This window comes from Nelumbo lutea, chromosome 2, assembly GCF_056320005.1.
Source record: "Nelumbo lutea isolate HS-2025 chromosome 2, American lotus-T2T, whole genome shotgun sequence".
Lineage (NCBI taxonomy): Eukaryota > Viridiplantae > Streptophyta > Magnoliopsida > Proteales > Nelumbonaceae > Nelumbo > Nelumbo lutea.
In genome coordinates, this window is record NC_142685.1 from 10,103,617 (window position 1) to 10,121,878 (window position 18,262).

At 38.8% G+C, this 18,262-nt stretch overlaps 1 protein-coding gene across 2 annotated transcripts in view; it reads right to left on the reverse strand.

Annotated features, from left to right (window-relative positions):
* The window catches only part of EMB2771 (E3 ubiquitin ligase), an 86,099-nt gene that overhangs the window by 21,713 nt on the left and 46,124 nt on the right, over positions 1 to 18,262 (reverse strand). For both annotated transcript variants that reach the window (XM_088970473.1, XM_088970472.1), the window contains 7 exons: positions 13,716 to 13,787; positions 9,681 to 9,774; positions 9,518 to 9,600; positions 9,223 to 9,279; positions 9,044 to 9,121; positions 8,746 to 8,867; positions 8,493 to 8,653 (listed from right to left, as the gene is read on the reverse strand). In XM_088970473.1, coding sequence (XP_088826599.1) covers positions 8,493 to 8,653; positions 8,746 to 8,867; positions 9,044 to 9,121; positions 9,223 to 9,279; positions 9,518 to 9,600; positions 9,681 to 9,774; positions 13,716 to 13,787 — 667 coding nt within the window. The remainder of the gene's footprint in view (positions 1 to 8,492; positions 8,654 to 8,745; positions 8,868 to 9,043; positions 9,122 to 9,222; positions 9,280 to 9,517; positions 9,601 to 9,680; positions 9,775 to 13,715; positions 13,788 to 18,262) is intronic.

The following is an 18,262-nucleotide window of genomic DNA, read 5'->3' on the forward strand; positions in this document are numbered from 1 at the left end:
TGGGCCTCAAATAGAAACTGGAGGGGAAACACACTATCAAGTCTATCACTCAACTTGTGTCTTAAATTTGAGAGGCCAAAACTTGCTTGTTTGGCTTGATAACTTATTGAATTACCTATCCAGCAGGCCCAGGATTATGATTTGGATATCAAATGAATGTGTTATAGTAGATTTACAAGCATCCAACAAATTTTAGATGGGATTTTTTTGTCTTTGGGATATTTGAGGTTTTAATAAGAATTGTATTATTTTAGAACTTATTTTGGTATGTATTGTTTCAGCTAGCTAGGAACAAGCTTATAGAAGCCCTACGTACCAAGCATCTTCACATTCTTACAACTCTCTGCCCCCTATAGCAGAACCCCAGCACAATTCATCTCTATTTGCCCCTTCTCTTGCTATAAATCAGTTTCTGTACCCATCTGAACTGAACAAGGTTTTCAAATTAAATGCTAGCTGCCAAGCATCTAGCTTCTTTCGGTGTTTGGTCAAGCATCTGTATATAGTCCTGCCATCCACTCAAGAACAAGGTGTTCAAATATATCTTGGTAGGTATTGGTTTTAGTAGCTATTTTTGTTCACAAAGTTGTTTCAAACCTGTAATTGGTCAAAACTTCTGATTTAGAAAGTTGTTTAGGAGTTTTGACTTAGTTAAGAAGTAATTCTTGTAGTGAGAATGGGCCAAATGGGCCTTAGTGTTTTTTATTTCTTTTAAGTAGTGTTTAAGGTTATGTTTGTTGGTTATGGGCCTTAGTTATGAGCTTTCTTTTGTTTTCTTTAACTATTTCTTTAGTGCTGGCTGCCCCATTAAGGCCATCCAAGTAATTGTACTTAATTTTAGAATTAAGTTAATAAAAGAGATCAAGGGGGCTAGAGAGAAAGGTTCGAACTCTTCGTTTCTCTCTTCCCTTCTCTTCTTCTTCCACAACTTACTGCTGAAGCCTCTTTCTTCTTCTCTCTTTCTTTCTTTCTTTTCCTATATTTTCTGAATTACTGCAGGTGTATTTCTCAACTTGGTATTAGAGCGGGTTCTCACTTTTGACTTCTTTCTCTTTTCTTTGCCCATACATAATGTGTGTGGAGAACTGGTCAGTTGATCAATCAGCAACTTATGCAGCCCAGTTAGGAGAGTTTTTGGAGAGCTTGTGTGGAGGTTTTCATCCTTAGTTGAAGTCCAAGGCAGGTTCTTGGAGATTTTTCCTAAAAACCCTAAATAAATGGCGAAATCCTGTTACAAGTCGTAGAGACAGTTTGAACCAAGCGCTTGGGGATCAGAGTTAAGCCTTTTGATTTCTATTGAGGGCAGTTTTGGTTGGACCGAGTTCTGAAACCTCTGGTAGGAGCAGTAAGTTTCTCTCTTTCTCCCCATCTTGTTAGGTCCTGTTAAACCCTAATTTTGGGAGGTTGAAGGGTTGTTCTTTGCTTAGAACAGTAAATCTAGCCTAGTAAAACCCTAATTTGATTTTCGTTTGCATCCGTTCGCTCAATGGAGTGAACTAGAGGAAAGACCAAATATTCCACGGATTCTGGGTTTGGACATGGGGGGTCAGTGGAGAATCATTTTGGGGTTGTGACTACTGTGAAGTTAGATGGGACCAATTATTTAGCATGGTCTCAATCTATTATGATACATGTGTGTAGTAGAAGAAAATGGGGTTACATCACTAGGAGAAAGAAGAAATCGGAGGATGATCCTACCTATGAAAGGTGGTTGTAGGAAAACTACATAGTAGCGGGTTTGTTAGTGGATTCTATGCAACCACACATTAGTCAGCATCACCTGTGGATGGAAACTACAAAAGTGTGGGATAGTGTCACGAAGACCTATTACCAAAAGCTTCATGTTGCTTGGGCCTACAAATTGAAGCATGATGTCTAAGACAGGGGGAGAAGCCCTTAGCCATCTACTTCTCTATGCTGAAATCTCTTTGGCAAGAGATTGATCTGATGGAGACTATTGTTTGGGGTTGCACAAAGGATGTAGAAACATATAGGAAGTTGGTGGAGAGAAATTAAGTCTTTGAGTTCCTCACTGGACTCAACTCGGAGTATGATATTGTGAGGTAGAATGTTTTAGCAAAGGATGAAGTGACTTTGTCTCAGGTGAATGCTATGGTGAGCAATGAGGAGAGTTGAAGACAAGTTCAGACTGTCGAGCCACAGGTTGGTCACTATGCCAATGCCGAGATAAAGCCAAAGGTTAACACTGGGAAGACATATGTCATCTGTGAATATTGCAAGAAGCCTAAACACACTAAAGACGCCAGCTGGCTGCATCCAAAGCTCATTCCTGCTAGACTCAAGAAAGAAAATGGTGGAAAAAGGTGGAAATGCAAATGTAGCCACCTCCTCACAAGGTGAACAAGGACAAGGTGGAGAGAAGTAAGTGGGAGAACAGCTTGCAGCTGCCAGGGCTGAGTATGGGAAGTATGGCCGAATAATCAATCATTTGGAGTCCACTGCTACAACTCCTTCAAAGGCCGCTCCTTCCTCTACATATGCTCACTCAGGTATTCGTGCCACTACACATCATGCTTCTGACCATACGACCAGTGTTTCATAGTTATTCACCTCTTACCAACTCCTTTTTGGTTGGGATAAGATATCCCTTGGTGATGGCTCTCTTGCCCCTATCACAAGAAAGGGAGACATTAAGACCTCTAATGCTATTAATCAAAAAAAGACCTCTAATGTCCTAACCTTAGTCATCTGTTATTCAAGTACCTAAACCTAATACCAATTTGCTTTCAACTAATAATTTAACTAAATCCCTGAATTGTAGTGTGACCTTTTTTCCTTCATATTGTGTTTTTCAGGACATGAAATCTCAGAAGGTGATTGGGAGTGGCCATAAGGCGAATGGGATCTATCCGTTAGACATGCTTGGGCAAAGCCAAGTACAACCTAAGAGAACTAGTATTATGTTATGTCATAGTCGCTGTGATTTAAAAGGCACGCTTGAGGCGCGCCTAGGCGCATAGGTCCTAGGCACAACACTTTCAAAAGGCGCACACTTGGTGCACACCCCCTATTTGCTAATGTTGTCCATTCATTGATCTTTATAAAACATCTTTTAAAAGGCAATTAAAATTATAAAATCATTACTTTCTGTGTGAGAATTAAGAATTTAAAACCTGAACATGGACTTGTTTGGACTTGCCTTGAGAGGCATGGCACAAAGGCGACTCATAAAATCAAGAATGCAATATGTTTTACATCACATTAGCTACTTGAAGTAATGAAGTTGAGGAAAAAAGAGATTGTGGGCTTTACATACTTGAAAATGTTTTATATGTTTGATTTTATTTTTAAATTTTCATTTGAATATGCTTTACATGTTACGTTTATGTATTTTAATTTTAGATAATAGTTTTTTTAAACCATTAATTTTAAAAATTAAGTTTATATTTCTTATTAATATTATGTTTAATATTTTTTTTTGGCTTTTTTTTTGAACTTTCTAACATTTCTTTTTATATCTTAGCATTTTTTTTATGTATTTTTGCGCTTTGGTTCAAAAAGGCGCATGCATTGCCTTGCGCCTCTCACCTCAGGCGCAAATTGGCCCTTGCGCTTTGCGCTTTTAAAACATTGCATAGTCGTTTGGGTCATTTGTCCTTTTATTCATCGAGTCAGTTGTTTCTAGAGTTATTTAGAGGAATCAGTCTATTTAGTCTACATTGTGAGTCTTGTGAGTTCTCATGGCTTGTAAGAACGCTTATCCTTCAAGTAATAAAAGATCGACTATTCCTTTTAATATTGTTCACTCTGATGTGTGAAGGTCTTACCATTTACCATGGGTGGCTAAAAATATTTCATTCTGTTTACTGATGATTTTTCACGATATACTTGGATTTACCTTATGCGCTCTCGTGTTGAAGTGCCTAAACTTGTGCAACAGTTCCATAAACACATACTCAATTTAACACCCGCATCAATGCTAAGGAATATTTTGAGAAGGACCTTACCTCCTATCTTGAGAAGTTTGGGGTTGTTCATCAGAGTTCTTGTGCCCACACTCCACAACAAAATGGAGTAGCGGAGAGGAAAAACAAACATATTATGGAAGTTGCAAGGAGCACCCTTTTTGCTACCCATGTTCCTGTAAAGTTTTGGAGTGATGCAGTTTTAATAGCTACTTACCTTATTAACCGCATGCCTTCTTAAGCCTTGGGGTTAAAATCTCCTTTTGGAGTCCTCTTTCCTGGTGTTGAGATTTTCTCCATTGTGGGTCTTTGGTTGTGCTTGTTATGTCCACAATCCCAATTCTAAGAGACATAAGTTTGACCCCAAGGCTCAGAAGTGTATCTTCCTTAGTTATGCCTCCACACAGAAAGGGTACTGCTGTTTTGATCCCATTAGTGGCACTCGGTTTGTTTCCATGGATGTCACCTTTGTAGAGTCGGTTCCTTTTTATAATCGTCCTTCTGAGGGGGAGAGATCTCTTGCATAGTTTTCTTCATCCCTTCCCTTGCCAGCTCTAGTTGAGTCTCATGTCAAGCCCTTCATAGTTACCCCTATTCCATGGAGGAACCCTCTCCTTTGAGGTCTTCCATTCCTGTTCCTCCCCCTCCTACTAGTCCTCCAGTTTTTACCATTCATCCTATTCTCCAAAGGTGGTACTAGCGGCAAAGGCTAAGGCAAACACAAGTTGATCTCACACCTCCAGTTGAGTCTTAGGCACTTTCAATTACTAAAGAGAGGACATGTCCATCACCTCCTCCACTAGCAACCTCGTTTCCAAACCTTGACCTACCCATTGCTTTGAGAAACGGTAAGAGGAAATGTACAACTCATTGTATTTCCAAACACCTTTCCTATAGCTTGTTGTCCCCATCCTACTATGCCTTTCTAGCCTCCATTTCCTCTCAACCCATCCCAAAGTCTGTTTCAGAAGCCTTAGCCACACCAAAATGGAATGCTATGAAGACTGAGATAGAAGCCCTTGATAAAAACAATACCTGGGATATTGTTGACTTGCCAACGGGGAAGGAACCTGTTGGGTGCAAGTGGGTTTTCATTATCAAGTATCATGTGGATGGGTCAATTGAGAGGTATAAGGCCCATCTTGTTGCTAAGAGATATACCCAGTTATATGGGATAGATTACATTGAAACCTTTTCTCTAGTTGCTAAAATGACTTCGGTGAGAGTCCTTTTATCCTTACCAGTGAGCTATGATTGGCCTTTGTATCAATTTGATGTTAAGAATGCATTCCTGAATGGTGATCTCACTGAAGAGGTATACATGTCCCTTCCTCCTGGTATATATGGCAAGGAGATGCAAGGTAAGGTGTGCAGATTGAAGAAATCACTTTATGGCTTGAAACAATCTCCACGTGCTTAGTTTGACAGGTTTAGGGATGCTCTTGTTCAGTTTGGCTACACTCAGACTCAATCAAATCATACCCTCTTTGTTAAGAGAAGAAGCACATTGGTGACATTCCTTATTGTTTATGTAGATGATATTGTGGTTACTAGCAGCGATAAAGAAGAAGTTAGTGCTCTTAAGAAGTTTCTCAGTTTTGAATTTGAGATCAAAGACTTAGGAAAGTTACAGTATTTTCTTGGCATTGAACTTGCTAGGTCCAAGGAAGGAATCTTAATTTCTCAACCGAAGTATGTGCTGAATGCCTGAATCTTCTTACTGAGACTGGAAAACTTGGTGCTAAAACTGCCCATGCCCTATTGGTGTAAATCATAAATTCTCAGCTAATGATGGGGAACTTTTAGCTGACAAGGGAGTATTTCAGAGATTACTAGGGAAATTTCTTTATCTATGTATGACTCGTCTAGACATTTCATATGTTGTAAGTGTCATCAGCCAGTTCATGCATGCTCCCAGAGACACACATACAATTGCTGCAGAAAGGGTGCTATGCTATCTTAAGGGAACCCTCGAGAAGGGTATATTGTTTGCTAAACATGGCCACATGAAGGTAGAAGCATATACAGATGCTAATTGGGTAGGAAATGTAGATGACATGAGATCCACGTCAGGTTATTGTGCTATGGTAGCCAGAAATATTGTTTCCTAGAGAAGTAAGAAGTAGTCAGTGGTTGTTAGGTCTTCAGCTGAGGCAAAGTATAGGGCTATGGCCCATGGGGTTTTTGAGTTGTTATGGCTTAGATCTCTGCTTGATGAGATGGGTGTTTCATGTGACGAGCCATTGGTATTGTATTGTGATAACCAGTCTGCTATTTACATTGCTCACAACCCGGTTCAGCATGATAGAACTAAGCACATTGAGGTAGACAGACACTTATACGGGAAAGAGTGGCTTCAGGGCACCTTCCTTTCATTGCATTAGAAGAGCACCTAGAAGATTTTCTAACTAAGGGAGTTCCAAAGGCAAAGCTTCAACATTATGTAAGAAAGCTGGGCATGATTGATATCTATGCTTAGCTTGAGGGGGAGTGTAGTGAGAATGGGCTGAATGGGCCTTAGTGTTTTTTATTTCTTTTAAGTAGTGTTTAAGGTTATGTCTGTTGGTCATGGGTTTTCTTTTGTTTCTTTAATTATTTCTTTAGTGCTGGCCGCCCCATTAAGGGTATCCAAGTAATTGTACTTAATTTTAGAATTAAGTTAATAAAAGAGATCAAGGGGGCTAGAGAGAGAGGTTCAAACTCTTCTTTTCTCTCTTCCCTTCTTTTCTTCTTCCACAACCTATTGCTGAAGCCTCTTCTCATTTCTCTTCCTTTCTTTCTTTCTTTTCCTATATTTTCTGAATTACTGCAGGTGTTCAAATATATCTTGGTAGGTATTGGTTTTAGAAGCTATTTTTGTTCACAGAGCTGTTTCAAACCTGTAATTGGTCAAAACTTCTGGTTTAGAAAGTTGCTTAGGTGTTTTGACTTAGTTAAGAAATAATTCTATTTAGAGGTATGAGTTGGAGAGCATCTAGGAGTCTTTGGATTAGGAGAATAAGTCTACGTAAGGTACATAATATTGCTACAAAGGAAAACAAATACATTGAGAACAAAAGTTCGCCACTAGATTGGAGAGCATCTAGGAGTTTTAGCATTTTAACTTGGGAGTGATGCTTCAGAATTTTTCTTCTGTGGTGCAACTCCCTACCCAATTTGGGAAGAGAGGTCTGACTCCTCCAAAGAATCTCTCCCAACCCACCCCAAAAACATTTACAACTGTGCCCAGAACAAAGAATCTCTCCCCACCCCTTGTTTAGCTAATGCATCATCTATAGAATTTGCATCTCTCTTAACCCATCCAATTCTTAGACCCACGCCTCTGATTAGCCACTGGATTCTTTTCTTTTCATTGTGAAGAGCCACATTTTCATCTCCTCTTCTTGTAACCAATTGATGACCAACTTTGAGTCACCCTCCACAATTAATTAGTAATTCCCATTGCCCTTGCCTTTGTTAAGCCTTCAACCACAGACATCACCTCTGCTCTCAAAGAGTCCCCCTCCCCAACTGACCCAGAGTATAATGCAATGAATTTGCCCTCCCCCATCCCTAAATACACCTCCTATGCCTGAGCGTCCTGGATTACCCAAGCTGCTATCATCAAAATTTAATTTTACAAAACCTCTATCTGGTGGAGTCCATTGATGACTAACAGATGTTTTATAAACAGAGGAGTCCGCCACTTCCTTCCAATTCCTCAGCAGGTCATTTGTTGATATACTTGAGAAGCTTTCCATGCACTTCAACCAATGTACTGCTCTTATTTTAACTGTTTCAATGACATCTTTTTTACTTCTTTCTTTTTCTAAGAATATCCTCGCATTTCTCTCCTCCCATACTGCCCAAAGGATGGCAACCCTTGTACAACTCCACATCAGCCTCCCTCTCTTCTTTGGCCAACTCAAGGCATTTTTTGTGGTCAAAATGCTTTGTACATCCACTGGAGGATTCCACCTACACCAAACAAAGAAAAGCACCAATCCCAAATAGAAGTGGTGAAAGAGCAAGAAACAAAAAGGTGGAAGCAACTCTCACCATCAGCCTTGCAGAGCATACACAATAAGGGGATAAACACCAACTGAAAAATTGTAATCTCATGTAACTATTTCTAATAATTCTCAAGGTAAAAGAGTAATAAATACATTAGAACAGCCATTACACAATGATGGTCCCAGCTATCAGGAAACTTGGAAGGATACGAACCTAAACTTAATCCCCTTTTCTTGCACAAAGTCACTGTTCTCACACTTGAATGTTCATGCTTGTCACCCCAAGATTTTACTATGACACCAAGAAATGGCCCCTAACAGTATAAATGCATTAGCATATGAAAATATCTAGCAGTCTTTAGTCAGACATCATAGTACTAGGAAAATAGTTCATCTTAATTGCTTCATAATCATACACATTTAGCAACCATTCACTTGATGAAAACAAAAACCATTAGTGTACATTATCCATGCACCAAAAACTGGATCTGGTGACATACAAATACCTCCCATACTATTATAATCTACAAAATGCTGAAATTGATGGAGCTCAAAAATAATAATTAAAAATTACCAACAGATATGCAAGCTCCAGCTACTATATTCACATAGGCCTGAACCAGTGCTTCTGCATCCATTTCATCATAGTCATCAGTTTCACTGTCCAGGCTCGTGATGCCTATTTTCACAATTTCAGGAATCTGGGACTGAATCCAATCTCTGGATGGCTCAACCCTGTATCACCAAAAAAAAGTAAAAATATGTGAGAAGTCTAGTTCTTGGAATGTAGATTAACTAGACAGATAAGTTTATATTAATGCTTTTACCTGCTCCACATTATCAAATTCCGTGCAATGACACGAAGCATTATAAAATCAGGCCTTACGTATTGCAATTCAAAATGGGTATGAGGGATAGAAAGCCTAGATGCTGTAGCTTCTGATTCTGTCTGTAATACAGAGCTGGTTAAAACAGAAAATCTGGAAAATATCAAAAGCATGGCTCTTTTGGAAAACTATGGTGGATGGAGATGAGCATTTATGAAACGGAACATTGGGATATCATGCATATAATGAAATTATTGTTGGAAACATACAATACAGTATTTCTTTAGAGAAAAAATACCTTTAAAAACATTAGAGCTAAAGCAATTATGGCACCAGGAGCAGTAACATCAATATTGACAGTTGTCCCATCCATCATCTAGGACCATAATACAGTGGAACGCATCCATCAGAAATGGTACCAACAGAAAAGCATTTCTTATGAAGGGAGTAAAAACAATTAAGCAAAAAGCTTAGTACCTGACCAGAACAGCGATTATGCTCATCTATTGATGGTGTCACAACAAGGGATCTTTCCTGATAAATGCAAAAAATCATATATTTTAAAAAATATATGAAGACCTATCTAAATGTACCATAAAATGGATAGATTAAGTTACAGAAAGTCATATTTCCTGCCACTGAAAACTTGCAACAGATTAATGGATTCAAAATTCATACCACATTAATCAGCATAGAAAGAGGAGAAAAGGAAAAGAAAAGAAACAAGGAATTTTTTTTTCTGTCGGGGTGGAATGAGTCATGAAGAGCATACATTATGAAATTCTTTGACACCGGCAAATTGGGAAAGCCTATCCACCATAGTCTCCATGAAGCCAAGTGCATCTTCGCCTCGACCTTCAATTAAAATTTAACTTAGCTGATTATAGTTGTATATTTCAAATTCAAATAACTCAGTCACACATAGACCTTTGTACCTAAAGCTACAAGCCCCAATGCAGATCCTGCTGAAACAGCATAGCCTTCTCTTTCCAGTACATTATCACCACCACTTCTTCGACCCATTTCACCCTGCAAAGAAATTTAAATATAATTTTCCAGCCAATATTTTCTGGATAAAAGGTAACTGTGGAAAGATCAAAGGTCAAAATACTAAGCCAAATAGAGCAATATCCTTTGTTAGAAAAATAGTAGATACCGAATTATGTAAATTTTACAAACAATTGGTTTATATTATCACTAGAATCCACTTACAATACTTCTTTAAGAACATACCAGTGTAATTAAGAACATAGATAAGTAAAAAAGAATTTAAAGTGATGAAAGAATTACCAAACAAAGATTGACACCCTTTACTTGTACCACATTATTCATCCAAAGGAAATACCAAACTCAGTTTCTTTTAATACATTAAAGATGGTAAAAAACCCTGTTTAAACATGCTATATATTGAATTAATTGGAAAGATTAGTAGAAATTTGCTGAAATAAAAAAAACTGTAGAAGAGGAAGAAAAGAAGAAGTTTTGCGAGAGGAGAAAAACAGAAAGAGTGAAGAAAGGAAGAGAAGACAATCAGATCTGGCCACCCTCTTCCATTAGTATTTATACTTAAAATAAAAACTGTGTACAATGACTGATAAGCCCTTATAGGGCGGCTGATACAAAAACACTCAATAAAACATAAAAAACACTACTCTAAAAGCTTCCAAATAGTGTGCTGTGGTCTCCACTTACTAACAAAACAAACAACAAATAAAATCAAGTAACAAAAACTGTAAAATCCTCAACAAGATTAAAGAAGATAAACAATGAAGAAAAACTCCACCAATGACAAGTTGAGATGAATTTAAATTTTAAAACTATGGTTGATGGGAACGACTCACCATACAATACCAAGGACCATAGTGAAGTAACCTCCTGAAACTGACCACTGCAGTCCAGTCATTAACTATTAAGAGCAGGGTAAAAAGGCTTAAAGATACATAGTTAATGCCAACAGAGCCTTCTAGGTCTGTCAAGAGGTCAGACTTGGATATATCTAGGCATATCCAAATTCGATCCTATTATACAAACAGATGTCAAGATTCAATTCAGATAAAGTTCAGATATGATCCATTCTTAAATAAATAAAGTAAAATATCTTTGCTTGGGTTCAAAAGTCAAACCCACAGCTTTTTTTAGTCAAATAAAATTTTCAAACCAGATGCTAATAAATAATGGCTATTATGTGTATATGATTCAGATTGGAACAAACTGGGGGCAGGTCTGAATTAATCATACTATTATAATAAGATCTTGAAAGAATTCCTAGAGAAAGGGGGTGAAAACTGCTTTTCAAAATTGTTTCAAAGAAGGATGTCATTTACTCTTCCTGAGAATAAATCTCCTTACCCTAGAAATATCTTCTTTCGGACTAAAACATCTTTATGCAGCAAAATCCCCAATTACCCCATTCAAATTCAATTGCAAGTTAGAAAGAATATCTCTTGTGAATCTTCACGGGTTTAGTGATCTTCAATGGTGTTTACACCCATTCTAGCTTCAAGAAATCACCTGAAAACATTGGTTGATGGTGTCTCAACACACAAGAAGGTCACCAAGCATCCTCCCTTCCTTCCTAAGCTTTAGAAGAATAAGACTTGTAAGAAGTCTTTATTACAGTGTTATACCCTTCCCTACAGTTACAGTGTCCACCTCTTGTCTAAATTGATACATCAATCTCAACCTAGAGAACAATTCTCTATATTTGAAGACTTGTACTAATCCAAAATTGAGATAGAGGATTACGAGGTTTCCTAAGTAGAATCAAAATTTTTTAAGAGAAATTTAGGAAAAACAAAAAAAATCCACGAAAAACTTCAAAGAAAATCATTCTTTGAGGTTGTTTGATTTGTGGACACATAAGGCTCCCTAGTTGTGTTTGGGCTGCCTAACACAGGGTCCTTTTGAGGAACCACCCTCCTGAAACAGAGTAAGGGAAAGGGAAGAAAGAAGATGGGGAAGAAATGAGAAGAGAGAGAGTTTTCAGATCTGATTTTCCACAGTATCCCCTTACAAAAGCCCACCCTTATAAAAATTTTATTACATTGAATCAATACAGTTTAAGCTGGCCTTGGGCCACACCTCTGATGTCTTCTGGGCCTGACAAGTTGATTGCCAAAGAGGTTGTTTTGAACCATGGATCAAATTCATGGGATCCAAGGGATCTCTTTTCAACCAAGATTTGATAATGCTGTATGGGAGCATAATTTGACATAAAATTGTATTGTTCAACCATACAGTTAAGGTGTCATACAGTTTTAGGGATAACCATGCGATACATGGACATATCCTAGTTTTAGAGGATTGTGATGTAATTCAGATATGGGAGAGAAGTTGACACTTGGCACTCCAACTGTGGAAACATAATCAGGGCCTCAAAGGACACATGATCTTCACTTGGACCACTAGTGGCAGGGAGAAAGCCAAAGGACAAAGAGAAGACGTTACAAGGGAGAATGTGATGATGTAGGCTAAATATACTTTGTCAAACCTTTGGAAATCCTTGACTTATTTAGTATTCATTTCAGAACTGAGGGCCATGCTGGTATGTTAGCATAAACTTCAAGTTCGAAAGTTAATAAAATAGTGCTCGTATGGTTTTCTGGAAATATTTAAAGCATCTCAACTGCAGCTGACTTGAAAGCAGACGACAGATCAGCTGAGGTGGACCATTTGAGGATTGGAACCTTGGTTGGATGAAATAGGCAGGAGGTGAATGATGAGCTTGAGCCCCTATATGCTTCAAGAGGGCTAGTTAACTTGCAATTGCTTCAATGGTTGAGACTAGAAAAGGATATCTTTCTCATTCTTGTTGAATGGTGCGAGCAATATCTCTCCTGTTGATCCAACAGTTGCATTGACTGATTATTCTAATAACACTAAAGACAGGATTTACCCAGTGCTCAAGCTTGGAGATAGAGAGATGGTAGAGAGAGGCAATGCCGGTGCATTTCTCACTGAAATCTTCATACTCTTTGTCAAGTTGTGGAGGTAAACAGAATAACAGATCAGACTTAAGAGGAGGATGGCTCATTGTCAGGGTGGTTCAGTTGACCCTAGCTCTCCCCCTGGCATGGTGCACAGGACAGCCAATGCCAATGTTGGAGGGCTAGGAGGTCGAGAGTGATGAGGTGGATCATGGTTAATGTGAGGGATTGGCAATTCTTGGTAGGAAGAAGGTTAGGGGAGAGAGTGAGCAGTTTCAATTAAATGAGGTTCATAAGATAAAAATATTTATATGAAGATGGCATTGCCACATGAGACATAGGTGTCTTAAAGCACTTGGTTATTTTTCTTGGGCAGGGAAGGGAGGAATTCACTAAAGCCACCTTTAGGCATATAGAAGAAGGCAAGAGAAATAAGAACCCATTTAAATAGCACCAACCAAGATGGATTTTTCTTTATTATAAAAAAACAACTAAAATAACATAACGTATAAACAAGACCTGGACAAGAGGCTAACTAAATGGAAATAAAAACATAAATAGAAACACCAACAGCAACTAAAATAACATAATTAGCAATTTAGTATGAAAACAACAACAGGGTGAGAATTAAACAACTCCACCAGACCGCAGAAAGAAAATGTAATTCAGTTTGTCTGCATAAAAGCAGAATATTACAAGGCACATCAAAGAATTCAAATTGAAAGAAGGGATTTTTATTTTTACTTGATTGATTGATTTCAGTGTAGAGAATCGTACATTGTAAAGCTGCTTGGACACTGTTGTCATTACCTTCTTTTCTAGTTTACATTTGTTTGTATAGATATACTTCAATAATTTTTTTGTTTACTGTAGAAAAAGTATGTTCAATTTTCATAAGACAAATAAATACCTTTAATAGATTCTTCAGAATTCTAATGATGATGGCATTAATTATATACAAGAACAAGATTTCTGATTTCATACAAAGGCATAAAAAATCTAACTCAATTAAAACAATGGTTAATGGTAAATGTAAAACAATACCAGAAGAATTTGCATGGTTAAGGGGTGTGCTGATCCTTCATAAAGAAGCCCGATGGACATGAGAGCTGCTGACTGGAAATCAACCAAAATATAAATTTAAGTAAAAAATCTTCTTTGTCCTGGCATCAGCAGATACACAAAATAGTATTTTTAGACCTGCCTAACTGGTAATTAATTTCTTTAACTTGAACTACTGCAGATGATATGGCAAACCATTTATAAAAAGCCAATAAAACATTGAAAGAAATGCTTTCACATTTACTAGTCTTGTGCTTGTACAAAGGCTGGCAGGAAGTTTCCAAGAGTTAAGTAACTACCCTAGTAAGTTAATTTTCCAGTAACAGAAAAAGAAAGACATCAGTTTGTGTTTCTATTTGAGAAAAAACAGAAATTGAGGACAAAAGAAATGTAATCTGCTAAATTCTGAATTAGTTAATTGGATTCATTATAGAGCCTTGCAGAAACCAGAAAGCAGAAAACCTTGCTATATTTTGTCCACCATTTTAGTGGACTTCCAAATCCACAGGAGGGCTAGCCATTCCGCAGTTTACCCATTTTCCAATTCCATCCAACATTTCCACTCCCCTAATCCAAATACACTCATTGAGTCATAGGACACCATATCCTATGTGGGAACCAGATCCGGGTATTGATGTAAATTAAGCTGCAAATGAATATTGTAATGTTTTCTAGACAGCCTTGGAACTTATTGTATGTTTCACTAGTCCCTTCTATCCCTTATTCAGGATTGGAGGGAAGTTTTACTTTCATTAATATTTAATACAAAATGCCTTCATGGTTACTGATTAAAAGATCAAATGAGCAGTAGAAGATCAAGACTGTAATCAGTCTTGAATCCTAATAGGTTTTAGGTTTACAAAACAGAAGAAATGTGAGATAAAGGAGAGAGAATAGAAGAGAAACAGGAGAACACAAGTGGTTGAAAGGAGGGACAGATTCTAACTGATCTGCCGCCGCCACTTTCTTATTATTTATAGGTTATGTTTAGTACAGAGTGGAAAGGACACATCTGCCCTTAGTACTTACATAATAAATAAAGTAAATAAAAGCTGAAATAAGTAACAACTGAATTAACATTAACAAACTGACTCAAACTGACACTACTATAACTGGAACAAATAACTACACATGCTGTCCTACGAACACAGTGGAGACCACTGCAGTGGGGCAAAGGTCTCAAAATAGTCTATACCATAAGTCTGAGTGAACCCCTTTGCAACCAGTCGGGCTTTGTACCTTTCAATAGAGCCATCAGCATTATGCTTCACAGTGAACACCCATCCGCATCCCACCGGTTTCTTTCCTTTTGGTGGGTCAACCAGTGCCCAATTATTATTCTAAAACAGGGCATCCATTTCGACTTGCATTGCATCTTTCCATTCTGGAACTGATAAGGCTTCTTGCACTATTCTTGGAATAGGGACATCGGCAGTGGAAGTGAGATAGGACCGGTAAGATGGAGACAAACGATCATAGGATAAGAACTGTGAGATGCTGTGAGATGTAGAAGTGGCGCAATGTCATTTCCCTTTGCGAATGGCAATAGGGAGATCAAGGTCATCCACAAGAGGGGAAGTGGCAACAGTGAGAGGTATCTCAGTAGGCTCTGGATCTGGAGCCGCAGAAGGAACTGGAGCTGGCCGGGACTGCCGATGACTAGGATCAACCTGCCTGCATCACCTGTGATAGACTCTCAACTCCGGCTCCCTCTGACCACCCTCACCACTATAGCCTTCATTATCCAGTGGAATAGGTAAAGGAACAGCCCCACTCAAAACAGCCCCACTTCCACTCTCATTGCTCTCACCCTGAGGAGAAACCCTAGGATAATAGGGTGTCTCCTCAAAGAAGGTGACATCCATGGAGACAAACCGTTTCCCTAAAACCGGATCATAGCAGCAATAACCCTTTTGATTTTGTGCATAACCAAGGAAAATGCATTTGGAGGCCTTAGGTTCAAACTTGGAATGATGAGGCCCGAGAAGCTGAACGAAACAGGTACAACCAAAGGTTTTAAGGGGAACAATGAACAACTCCTCGTCTGGGTATAGAAGGGAAAAGGGGGTTATCATATCAAGAACCCGGGAAGGAACTCGATTAATGAGATAAACTGCCGTGAGAATAGCATCACCCCAGAAGCGAATAAGTACAATGGAGGTAAACATAATGTTTCTAGCCACCTCCAAGATATGCCTATTCTTCCTTTCGACAACACCGTTCTGCTGTGGTGTATAAGGGCAAGTGCTCTGATAAATAACTCCATGGCCAAAAAGGTAGGAGATCAATGGCTAAGCAAAGTATTCCTTTGCATTATCAAATCTAAGGACTTTGATTTTGGTCCCAAACTGAGTGAGAATCATCTGATGGAAGTTTTGGGTCAGAGCAGGAACCGCATCCTGAGAACGCATAAGATAGACCCAAGAAAAATGGGTATGGTCATCAACAAACAGTAAAAAATATCTGTACCACCCATAGAAAAGATATGACATGGCCCGCAAACATCAGTATGCACAATATCAAAAGAGGAATTACTCCTTTTATTACTTAAAGAATAAGAGGTTCTACAATGTTTGGCAAACTCACAACTCTCACACCTCAACTTTGATAACTCAACAGACTCAAATAAAGCAGGAAACAAATTCTTCAAAGACTTAAAAGACAAATGACCTAATCGGTTATGCCAAAGCATAACCGAACTCACAGACTGAGAAACAAAAGACTTCTTATCCACTGACTCCTCCCGACGAGAACTCTCTCCAAGCAGATAGATCCCGTTCGTCTCACAACCAACCCAATCACCTTCCTCGTCTCCAAATCCTGAAAAATACATCGGTCAGGGAAAAATGTTACTGAACAGTTCATGTGTTTGGTAATACTACTAACTGAAAGCAGGTTAGTATCAAGCTTAGGAACATGCAAAAAAGAACATAAAAAGATAGTATCCGATAGCTTGATATCCCCCTTACCCAAAATGGGAACAAGAGAGCCATCAACAATGGATACTCTATCTCGGCTAGAGGACAAGTGATAAAAAGTGAACAAAAATGGCAAGCTAATCATATGGTCAGATGCACCTGAATCTATTACTTAATAGTGGTCAGTATTACCTGGAGCTGAAGCATGGTAAGCTGAGGCTCGAGTACCTGAATGTGCAAATGCAGATGTGGCAAGAGCTGATAGTGACTGAGATGGCTGAGCTAAACTCCCAACTTCCTTTTCCAACTGTATGAGGGCAGCCCGAACAGCAGCTAAAGTCTCTAGGGATGTGCCTGATGAGGATGCTGAATCAGTGTTCACAGCCACATGAGCATTACCCTTCTTATTTTTTAGTTTTGCTGGGACCAAGTGAAGATGTAGCTTCCAACAAGTATCTTTTGTGTGCTTGGGTTTCTTGCAATGTTCACATACTAGATCCCATTTATCTTTCTTCTTCCGGTCCCTTTCTGAGTCGCCCCCTGGCTTAGGTTTAATAGCTGTCAAGGCTAGGAAAGAGGGTTGAGGCTACATCATGACTTTCCTCCTAGTCTCTTCACTATGCACCAAGGAGTATGCTTGAGAAAGGGTCACACTATCTCTTGTCAATATCTGTTGTTGCACAATGTCATATTCTGAATTCAAACCAGCCAGAAACTCAAATACCCTATTCGTCTCGACTTGCTTTGTGTGAGTCTGTGCATCTTTGGGACTCTCCCACTCAAGGTCTCTAGATGGTCAATCTCATGCCACAAGGATTTCAAAGTAGAGAAGTAGACAAAAACTGGCTTCTCTCCTTGTTTAAGGATGTTCACCTCACACTTCAGTTCATAGGCTCTAGCAACATTAAGGGGTTGGGAATAAGTTTCTTTCACAACATCCCATATCTCTTTGGTTGTCTTTGCCTACAAGTAATTTCGGTTGATATGTGGCTGCATAGAATTACACAGCCACGCCATAACCAAATAGTTCTCTTGAACCCACTTGGTGTATGTTGAGCCCTCCTTGGAGGTTCTTTCACATCTCCCAAGAGGTAACCCAGTTTTCCCCTTCCTCCAATAGCCATCATGGCTGATTGAGCCCACTTCAAATAATTTAACCCATCAAATCTCATTGTTGTAATCTGAAACCCGATTTCAGATACACTACCATAACTGTGGTTTCCAAAACTACTTTCTCCCTGACCCTTAAACTCCATCTTTGATCAAGATTCAGTGGCTACAAACTGTTAGAGTCACTATACCAGAAAACAGAGTCAAACAAGCAGGTCTGAAAACTGATCCGAAACCAACACAAATCTGATCTGATCTAATCCGAAATCTGATCTGAAACCAACCCAAATCTGATCTGAAATCAATCGCCTATCACAGTATAGGCAAGGAATCAACTCAAATCTCATCTAAAATCAATCGGCATGCACAGTACCAAGCAGCCTGTCATTCTGAGATGCTATTTTCTGAAATCACTACTGTGGAGCCCACTGCTACGAGAGCAAAATTAGGGTTTCAACTGTGGGTCTGAAATAAGTGCTCAGCTGCACTCTCCAAGCAATC